The following is an 11,257-nucleotide window of genomic DNA, read 5'->3' on the forward strand; positions in this document are numbered from 1 at the left end:
ACTAATATTTAATATGTCTTATAGGTTATGTTTATTTTCGAGTGGAAGAAAGCAGAATATTTGCTACTTCACGAGCGGACACGTGACGTTTGTACAAATGTGTAACTCCGTATGTCAAAGTCTGATATAAAGTTTCAACTGCGACCTCAATGAAATCCGAAACCCCCCGTGATGAAATCTGGATTCTTGTGAGGGCAGAGACCTCCTCGCTCACGCCGACACCGCTGACGTGGCGTCCACGCGGCACGTGATAGACAAGCAGCGTGTTTCCCTGCTTCACACAAACTCAACACGAGCGTGAAAGGGAGCACTCCACTTCCTGTTCTTGGAAGTCTTGTGACCATGGAGTGAAGCTGCAGATGTTGCACAGCAGGCTGGAGGTTCTTGGGACTCAGACACAGTCACTCGGTCCAAAACATACAATTGGATGTGTACTCTATAGTGTCTGACGGGGGTTTAAGAACACATTTTTACTAGAACTTGACAAGAGACAATGCTATAGAAGGCAAACTTATGTTCTTAATATTATTTATTCATTATTCCCGTCATTCATTATTATTTCCGTCAGCACTCGTGCAGCTCCAGACTGTGACACTACCATCATGTTTGACTGTAGGTAAGACAGAATTTAGACATATATATATATATATATATATATATATATATATATATATATATATATATATATATATATATATATATATATATATATATATATATATATATATATATATATATATATATATATATATATATATATATATATATATATATATATATATATAATTCTAAATTATGTCTAATGACTATAGCTGACTATAGGGGTGTTATTTCATGTCTACAGAGCTCTAATAAAAACATTTTTAGAAAGTAGGTTTTCTATGCTGTAATTACGCAAATATTATGTTTATTAATACAACTAATTATATATATATATATAGTTTAGTTGTCTAAATAGTTCAGATAATAACAAGATAATTATTGCTATTATATTATTATATATATATATATATAGTTGTCTAAATAGTTCAGATAATAACAAGATAATAACAAGATTATTCTTGTTATTATCTATCTATATCTATAACTATATCTATCTATCTATCTATCTATCTATCTATCTATCTATCTATCTATCTATCTATCTATCTATCTATATATATATATATATATATATATATATATATATATATATATATATATATATATATATATATATATATATATATATATATATATATATATATATATATATATATATATATATATATATATAGTTTAATTGTCTAAATAGTTCAGATAATAATAAGATAATTCAAACACGATGGTAGCGTCACAGTCTGGAGTGCTGACGGAAATAGGGAGCTGTGGTTCATTGAGGGAAATACAAATTCCTGCATGGACTGTGACGTTATGAAGCAGACCATGATCGATTCCCTTGGGAAACTGGGCCACATGGCAGTTTTCTCTGAAGCTGAAGGTCATGGAGGGGTCAAGTATGTCTTTTACTGACCGTGTCATCATGGAGGAATGGAAGTGTGCGACTCTGTGAATTCCATGCCCAAGAGGTCAAGGCAATAATGGGTTAGGGTTAGGTAAGGGTTGGCTATGAGTGGTTAGTAAGTCTCTACTGCTATATAAGCTGTACACTGACTACTCAGGAAGTACACCAAGTTTACCTTCCATAGTAATGTGCCTGGATAAGACACATGAGGACTTTGTAAGATTCTGTATGTGCAAAAACTGGAAAGACCCTCAAAGGTTTTGGACTGATTCACTGTCTGTCTGTTGTGTTTTTTAAGGGCCCCCGAACCAAACAAGTTCCTTGATGTGAGTCACATTGTGTATTTTAAATCATGTCTGATATTTTCCATTTTTCCAAAGAGGAAGTTGAAGCATCTTCAGACGTGAGTCAAGTTGAGACGTTCATCTTTTTGTCTGTTTGTCTCTAAAAGTGCTTGTTGGAATCTTGCTTGGCACGAAAACTTCATCCAAACGGGAAGTTCTATGTTCAAGTCCTGTTTGCAAGGGGAAAAGTCGTGTCAGCAATATTGTTTATACTTAGGAAAAGGCTTTTCATCCCAGTCCAATATGTTGCCGCTCAATTTCCACACCTTCACCTTCACTTTCCTCAGCAGGAATGTTGGAAGACTGTCATGCAGCCAGGCTTCCCAAGGGAGGGGCTCATGTTCTGCTACACAGCGTCACAGTACATGTTAGAATTCCCTCAATGAACCACAGCTCCCCTGTAGCAGCAGCACTCGTGCATTCCGAGACCATGACAAGCCATTCTGACAATAATAGCTGTGGTTTGACACATTTTCATTGGCGAGTAAATCTAAAATCCTAAGTTTTCTGACTGTAGTATTATCCATTGACAAGATATAATAACAATGCACACTGCAATACATTAGATAGATAGATTAGTTAGATAGGTAGGGATGTATGGATGTATGGATGTATGGATGGATGGATGGATGGATGGATGTATAGATATATGAATGGATGGATGATGGATGATGGATGATGGATGATGGATGATGGATGATGGATGATGGATGATGGATGGATGGATGGATGGATGGATGATGGATGGATGATGGATGGATGATGGATGGATGATGGATGATGGATGATGGATGGATGGATGGATGGATGGATGGATGGATGATGGATGGATGTATGAATGGATGGATGCATGGATGCTGGTTGGATGGATGGATGCATGGATGATGAATGGATGAATGGATGAATGGATGATGGATGGATGCATAGATGATGGATGGGTGGATGGATGGATGGATGGATGGATGGATGGATGGAGGATGGATGGATGGATGGATGGATGATGGATGGATGGATGGATGGATGGATGGAGGATGGATGGATGGATGGATGGATGGATGATGGATGGATGGGTGGGTGGATGGATGCATGGATGCTGGTTGGATGGATGGATGCATGGATGATGAATGGATGAATGGATGATGGATGGATGCATAGATGATGGATGGGTGGATGGATGGAGGGTGGATGGATGGATGATGGATGGGTGGGTGGGTGGGTGGATGGATGGATGCATGGATGGATGGATGGATGGATGGATGGATGGATGGATGGATGGATGGATGGATGGATGGATGGATGGATGGATGGATGGATGGATGGATGGATGGATGGATGGATGGATGGATGGATGGATGGATGGATGGATGGATGGATGGATGGATGGATGGATGGATGGATGGATAGATAGATAGATAGATAGATAGATAGATAGATAGATAGATAGATAGATAGATAGATAGATAGATAGATAGATAGATAGATAGATAGATAGATAGATAGATAGATAGATAGATAGATAGATAGATAGATAGATAGATAGATAGATAGATAGATAGATAGATAGATAGATAGATAGATAGATAGATAGATAGATAGATAGATAGATAGATAGATAGATAGATAGATAGATAGATAGATAGATAGATAGATAGATAGATAGATAGATAGATAGATAGATAGATAGATAGATAGATAGATAGATAGATAGATAGATAGATAGATAGATAGATAGATAGATAGATAGATAGATAGATAGATAGATACTTTATTCATCTCCAAGAGATAAAAATATAATAGCAAAGAGATGTTGTACAGCATATACATGTACATACATATTGATGTAGTATATAGTACTACATATTGATGTAGTAAATATGAGGGCTCTTCTAGGGTTAGGGTCTTCTCACTTGTAGGAGATACATTAGCAGTCCCAGACCACCAGTCAAGTTCTCCTACCCTACAGTCTAGTTCAGCACACATCATCATCATCTTGGTAAGAGGAAGTGGTCTATTAAAAGCACCCAGACCAGTGAGTCCCTAATAAGGATTAGATCACAGCTGTGGTGGGCACACATGGTAAAGGGCTATCACCCCCCCCCAACCCCCCTGGGTTACGTATGTGTCCTATTAGTTTTCTAGAGTCCAGAGTTCACTAGGCCAGTTGGACGCTTCATTAACCTTTCAGCCAACAATTGAGCATGCGTTACAACATATTGCATATTCACTTTTAAAAGCATGCCGATGACGCCTGCCATCAAACGCGGGCTTATTTAACAGTCGGTCGGTTGCCGTAGTGTTGTTTACAATGAACTTATTAATGCTGGCTAAGCAGTTTGCTCCACACCGCTATTACAACATCGGTCCTGTTGCTATACTGTGTTATGTAACATACTTGGTAACAAATGACCGTATGGACAAAAAACTATGCATTCCTTCACATTTTCTCATGCACTCCACATCATTAATTCATTCATTTTCTACCGCTTATCCTCACAAGGGTAATGGGAGTGCTGGAGCCTATCCCAGCTGTCTTCAAGCGAGAGGCAGGGTATACCCTGTACTGGTGGCCAGCCAATCACAGGGCACATATAGACAAACAACCATTCACACTCACATTCATACCTATGGACAATTTGGAGTCGCCAATTAACCTAGCATGTTTTTGGAATGTGGGAGGAAAGTAGGGAGAACATGCAAACTCCACAGAGAGATGCCCAAGTGGATCCCGCGACTGTGTGGCCAACATGCTAACCACTCATCCACCATGCGGCACTATATTACAACTCTTTTCTCTTAATATTTTGATATTATGACAATAAAATTTACCTTATTTTTCTATTGTTGCTGTTTTTTGGTTGTTTCCATCCATCCATTTTCTGTACTGCTCATGCTCAAAAGGGTCACGGGCATGCTGGAGCCTATCCCAGCTGTCTTGAGGCACGAGACGGGGTACACCCTGGACTGGTGGCCAGCCAATCACAGTGCACATATAGACAAACAACCATTCACACTCACATTCATACCTATGGACAATTTGGGGTCACCGATTAACCTAGCATGTTTTTGGAATGTGGGAGGAAACCGGAGTACCCGGAGAAAACCCACGCATGCACGGGGAGAACATGCAAACTCCACACAGAGATGGCCGGTTTCTTAGCTATGAGGTCTGCGCGCTAACCACTAGAACACCGTGCATCCGTGATTATTAAAGTTAATATTGAAATCTTGAGTTTTTTAATGAGTTTTTTACATTTACAAAATAATAATCTGCTTCCAATGAATATCATGTTTTACAAATATTAGAGTATTTATACTGTCTTATGTAATGCACAATGTTGTATAAATGTATGTAAAGTGGAATGAAGCGTGACTTAATCTGGTATGACAACTAAATACAAGAGTGTTAAATTCATGTGGAAAAAAATCTGATTACCTCACTGGGATCTTTAAAATGTGACGTGTGCAGTCATGAGTCAAATATCGAATGGATTATATGAGATACCAGATATTCATTCCTGGAAGAAGTGAGGTGGAAAAGCAGCTGCATCACAGGAGTCAAGTGAAGTCTGTGAATCAGCAGGCCAGTCTGCCAGTAGGTGGCACATTAACCCACTTTTTTTCCCACTGCACCGCCTTCCCTTTGTGCAGGTACTGTTACAGAATATTCCCTTATACTATTCCCCTCTCTGCTGATGCTGATATGCTACATCACATCCTTGTGCACCCAAATCTGGAACACCTTAGAGCTTTTATTTTTAGTCTTAATTGGAAGCATGGTGCTGCAATTTGCTGGCGATATAAAAATGCATTTACACCCAGCAATAAATAGCTTCCATGTGGCAGACTCCCTGCAAGGCTGCAATTATCTCTTATGGTGCACAAAAGAAGCGCATCCCTTACTGTACTGTTTAACATGCTGGGACAACACACACACATAAACACACATATAAATTACATACATATGACTATTTTAATGGTGCATGAATGTATATGATGATCTCTGCAAGGTTTCTGGCGTCTCTGTGCAAAAAAAATACCTTAGACCATGCCAAGCACTCACATGCACGGCAGCCGACTCTGATTGGCTGGACACGTCAGCACGTGTACGACCGATTCCTCCAAACGTTATGTAAGGAAGTAAGGAAGAAGGAGGAGGATGGAGGACCTGCTGCGGTAAATGGGAGGGTTGATTCATTCCGACTGCACACATTTCACCTCTTTAACATTCTGATGTATTTTGGTGCTTTGCAAGCCTTGGATGCAAAAGTGGATCAAAGTTAAGCAAAATGTCAGGATATGAATATACAGTATATAGTATATAGTATACAGTATACAGTATATACACATCAACACACAAACATGTCATGTATATGTGAAGTTTATTCAGGAGATTACTTATAACATATTTTGTGCATTTCATACAAACATATAGACAAATAACCACACAATATTGAAGTAAATTAACTAAAATTTAAAGACAAAATATATACTGCAATTTATAGAGATCAACTTATAGAGACTCACACACAAACATCATACAAATGCAGTGAGAAAAAATAATAACATTCTTTATTTAAGAAAAATTAAGAATATATTTTGAGTACATATACATTGAAATGATCAGTAATTTGTGTTTAAAGAGTAAAATGAGCTACTACAAGTGGCCATTTTTGTTAAAATAATAATACAAACATGAATGTCATTTTAAAAGAAAGTAATAATAATATCGTTGCACAAAAACTCTCCATTGTGAAATAATTGTTCATATTCAGGGTGAAGTACAGTACTTTTTTTTTCCATTATGTGTATAAATAATTGTCTTAAAAGACCGTTGCCTGTAGTAGACGAACAATCAGACAATAAAACAGACAGGCAGAGCCGCAGACAGCCACCCGGCTTCTCCTCTCTATCCACGTGTTCTATGTCCTCACTTTTACCGCCATCCATTTCCTGGAATCCCACCCTGCACTCATATCCCTCCGCCAACCCAACGAGCTAGATGTACAATAAATGATATCCCAACGCTTTTGTTGTTGCTTGTTCCTGTGGAACCAATCGAAACATCGATCAATGACATTGGATAATCATAAAGCGTATCGAATAATAGAAGGTGAGGCATTGGTGGCAGGTTTTCAGGTTTTGGCGCGTTTTTTTAGTCGCGGAAGGACACCCTGGCGAGCCGCGGATTTAAAAGGGCTGCGGTCATGCTGACCACACCTACTTTACTAGTCTGCTAGTAGCCGGTTTTTACAGACGCAACATGCTGCCTTGCTCCCACTTGAAGTTTACACGCAAAAAACTTCTCCCCACGAAATAGTCATCACATCCACTCTCTCTCTTTTAGTGGACTTTCAGTGGACCTCATTTTGGGACGCCTTTTACACTTTGTTATCTTCTGCCAAGTGCCGGTAAGGACGCTGATTCTGTCTGTAACGTGTTTAGTTAGCTAGTTTAACCTCCTTGTTGGCGGACACACGCGTGGTCAGCAGTTCGGGGTGGGGTTGGAGAGTGGGTGTCCACGCTTGTAACTCACGTGGGTTTAAATGGCAGCCGCACTGCGTTGCCTGGCACTGACATTGCTACTTCGGGTATCCCAGGTTGGTTGTCTTCAAAGAGTTGTTCCAATTAGCCGGTGCTAAACCTCGTTATGAAACGTCCATATTTTAAACTGCTAACGTGCACAACCACCCATGTCATTGTTTGGTCTTTTTGGCCCTTTTTTATGTTATTTATGTTATGTTATTATTTTTTTTATGTTAAGAGAGTCGTGTTCAGGCTAAAATAAATAACTTTTAAGGCACGCCGGTGTTTAAATTGTGCATGTGTGTGGTGTTCGTGGAGCTTCCACGGTGCATAGAAGAGGCGTTCATTAACATCTCTGCACAAGCACGCACTCACAGTGTAGCTTTGTTCTGCATCACAACCTGCTATACATCCACGCACCATGTGGTTTATGACAGGACCCCCCCACACCTCCCCCCCGTGTCTCATCACAGGGAATAAGTGCAAATGTTATGTCTGAACGGTTCTTTTCACATTGGTGTGGAAAATAGCAACAGAGGTGTAAAAAAATGCTAAGTACCTTTTCAGCTGTTAAAGTTTTCAGTAGAAAAAAAATGTAAATTTTGTAAAAAGGTGTTGAGTGTCTGCGCCATGTCTCCTCCAGCTGTTGCTGTGATGTCATGATGAAAAGAGGGGGCAGTTTGGGGGTCCTTTAGGGAGTTACTGGACTTCAAAGGAGTGTAGGCGGAGCTAAAGGGATGTAAACATATTTAAAAGGAGCCGGTCTTCTAGTGGTGTTCACAGTGTGGAAGGAACCTTCACAAAGGACACGTGCTGCTGCTGCTGCTGTTTGGATTTACCTCCTGATTGGATTTTAACTTTTGGATCCAAACTTGTCTAATTTTTATTTATTGATTTATTTCCTACTAGATTCTGCGTTTGAACATGTTGCAAAGCGTCGCCCGGTCGCAAGACTGGCTTTACTCGGATCCACTGTTCTTTGATGAAGAGTTCTGCCAAAGTTTGATGAAGGACCTCCAGTCACTACCGACACCCCCTCAGTCGCCCCCTCTGAAGGTGGGCCTGAGCGGCGACGGAAAGCCGCTCTCCAAGGGCGACCAGCTGAGCTACGTGTCGGACATCCTGCTGGAAGACCAAGACATGCAACTCAATTGGAATTGCGCCTTCTTCCACTCGGATGGAGCCGAGAAGGACGGCGTGTCCACCGGGGGATGTCCACCGCCTTCCCCTCTGGAGGAGAGCGGCGAGGACGGGCTGTGGCAGTGCCTGGCCCCGGATAAGACCCTGGAGGAGAAGCTGGTGTCCTCCATGCTGGGCTCCAGCCCGCTGCTGTCTGACATCGACACAAGTATCTTTGAGGGGCTAGCCGGGTCCACGCTGGACTGCCAGACTCTCATGGAGACCCAGGAGCACAGCGAGGCCACGTCTGACTACGGATCGACTGGCGGCGAGCTGTCCACTTACTCGTCCAGTGACTCCGGTAAGAATGAAGGAACATAGCCGTTTAACTGTTTAGTGGCACTGAGCCCACTGTGGGCTTTGAACTCTGCTTATCTAACCGCTGGCTGCACATCTGTAAGATGCTCTTTGATTGGCATGTGTGGGCGGGTCTTAGCTGTAGACTGACTAACTGTGGTGTGTGTGTGTGTGTGTGCGCATCCATTAACTCCTAATGACTCATTCTTGTGGCTTTGCTGACTATTAACCACACAGGAAGTGGTGAACTTTGTTTGTTTGCTGGCATTTTTTTTTTTAGTTTTTACAATTTTTATATTGTTTTTTATTTTATAAAAACTTTTAAGAGGAAAAAAAGTCTACTAAAGGATTTTTTCTGGTGTTTGAGGCCACATGGAATGAATGGAGTTCATTGATGTGGGATGAAACGTCACTTTGCTTGGGAACGAATGTTGTTACTTTGGCTCAACGTGTGCCTTTCTGATTCCCAGAGGAGGAAATCGACGTGGTGACGGTGGGGCGCTGTTCCTCCAGCCCCCCCGCGGAGCTCTCGGCCCGCCAGCAGAAGCAGGATGAGAAGCAGCGTGCTCTCCAGCGCCACCACCTGGAGATCCAGCAGCAGCACAACTACGCGGCGCCTTGCCCGGCCTCCCCGCCGACTTCCTCGTCCAGCAAGCGCTCGCGTGGCGGCGACGCACACTCGCGTGCCTCGCACAACTCCCGCGGCCACTTCTCGTCGACATCCACGCGCTACTACAGCCACCACAGGGAACAGCAGTCATCGTCGCGGAGCTCGGCGGAAACGGAGGACGAGGAGGAGCGGCGGCGGACGCACAACGTGATGGAGCGCCAGCGGCGCAACGAGCTGAAGAACTGCTTTGTGCGGCTGCGCGACAACGTGCCCGAGCTTTCGCACAACGAGAAGGCGTCCAAGGTGGTGATCCTGAAGAAGGCCAGAGACTGCATCTACGGCCTGGAGGACCGCGCCTTCAGGTTGCGGGCCAAACGGGACAAACTTCAAGCCAAACAGGAAGAACTGAAAGCCAGACTGGAGCAGCTCCGCAGGTAATGGAGCCGACGGGAAGGAGGCGGGGCTTGTACAAGGGAAGAAGACGCCATGGACAGAGACCGAGCGTTGACTGGAGTCAAGAGGAGGTTTCATGAGGACAAAAGTGACTTTTGGTTATTGTGTTGTTAAAAAGTGTAGACTTTGTGTACATACACACACACACACACACAGGTTGTGATGCCTTGACTGCTGACTGTTGTCGGACGCACACACAAGCTCATTTTATTGTGTCGTCCTTCAGGACGGTAAACAGACTTGAATATATTTCAGGATGTGTCGTAGCCATAGCAACCGATGATCCCTCATAAGATGCTTTTCAACTTCTTTGTTCAACTCGTTGGGCCAGTGCGAGTTCCACCAGTTGTGTGTGTGCGTGTTTAGATCTTCAAGCCCCTTCCAGCTCAAAGGTAGCCGTCATCCGTAGCCGACAGCTCGAATTTCCCAGCCAAAGTTTGATTGTCGCCCCTCCGAAGTCCCGATGCCACCCACCGCCGTAACCACGTCGCTTCCTCTTCACTGACTTTTCCAGTTGCTTGGTGGTGTTTCCCAAGCAAACTTGAGCTAAGGTGTGAAATATCACATTCGCTCTACCCCCAACATTCCCCTGTTTGCAAAGAATCTGACCCCCCCCCCACTGCGTGAAGAGAAAGTGAATGTGAAGCTGTACAATTTCGATGGGATCTTCTACAACAATTCATGTTTTTTTCACTCAAGTGGGTTCCTCTGTCGGCAAAAGCGTGTCTTAAATATCGAGTGTGGAGTTAGAACTGTTGGACTTTTTCAGGACGTGCTGCCGTCTGGTTCAAACCCGGTGGTCTTCCAGGGAAATCTCGCTTTGCCTCAACTTCTTCTGGTCCGCGGCAGCGAGCGTCATCCAAGCTGAGGTTTGGACCAGACGACAGGAGCGAGTTAGTTTTAACGTGACGACAACCTACCTCCACCTGTGTCTGCTTTTCAACTTGGTGGCTAAAATACTGTTTGGAGTCTTTTTTTTATGTACATTTGTTATTGTATCATAAGTTATTTTAGTCTTTTCGGAGGGGGGGGGGGTTCTTTTTTTCGTTTGAATTTTTGAGAATTTAATGAAATGTTCTTTTTTCACCAGCACTTTTTTGATATTGATGGAATTAAAGAACGACAGTTGGAATATTTGTCTGATATTCTTCATTGCTGTGCACACACACCCTGTCATTTATACTTTGGATAGATTATGTTTGCCTTCTCATTTGAAACCAAACTTATTAAAGTACACCATGTATTGCCACATCATATACAGTTACTATACTGTACTTCAATTCAGGAGAATCCAAAAGCCATTTTGCCAAGAATTTGCCGCCATATTTGACAAAGAACAAATGACTT

The 11,257-nt window shown here is 42.3% G+C and overlaps 1 protein-coding gene across 1 annotated transcript; it reads left to right on the forward strand.

Annotated features, from left to right (window-relative positions):
• The first annotated feature begins 7,054 nt into the window (after positions 1-7,054).
• Positions 7,055-10,999, forward strand: LOC131106153 (transcriptional regulator Myc-2-like). Its single transcript, XM_058054960.1, has 3 exons — positions 7,055-7,256; positions 8,281-8,851; positions 9,318-10,999. The coding sequence occupies exons 2-3, from the start codon at positions 8,296-8,298 to the stop codon at positions 9,893-9,895; spliced, it is 1,134 nt and encodes a 377-aa protein (XP_057910943.1). The 5' UTR covers positions 7,055-7,256; positions 8,281-8,295; the 3' UTR covers positions 9,896-10,999.
• Positions 11,000-11,257: the final 258 nt, after the last annotated feature.

This window comes from Doryrhamphus excisus, chromosome 18 (assembly GCF_030265055.1).
Source record: "Doryrhamphus excisus isolate RoL2022-K1 chromosome 18, RoL_Dexc_1.0, whole genome shotgun sequence".
Taxonomy (NCBI): Eukaryota; Metazoa; Chordata; class Actinopteri; order Syngnathiformes; family Syngnathidae; genus Doryrhamphus; species Doryrhamphus excisus.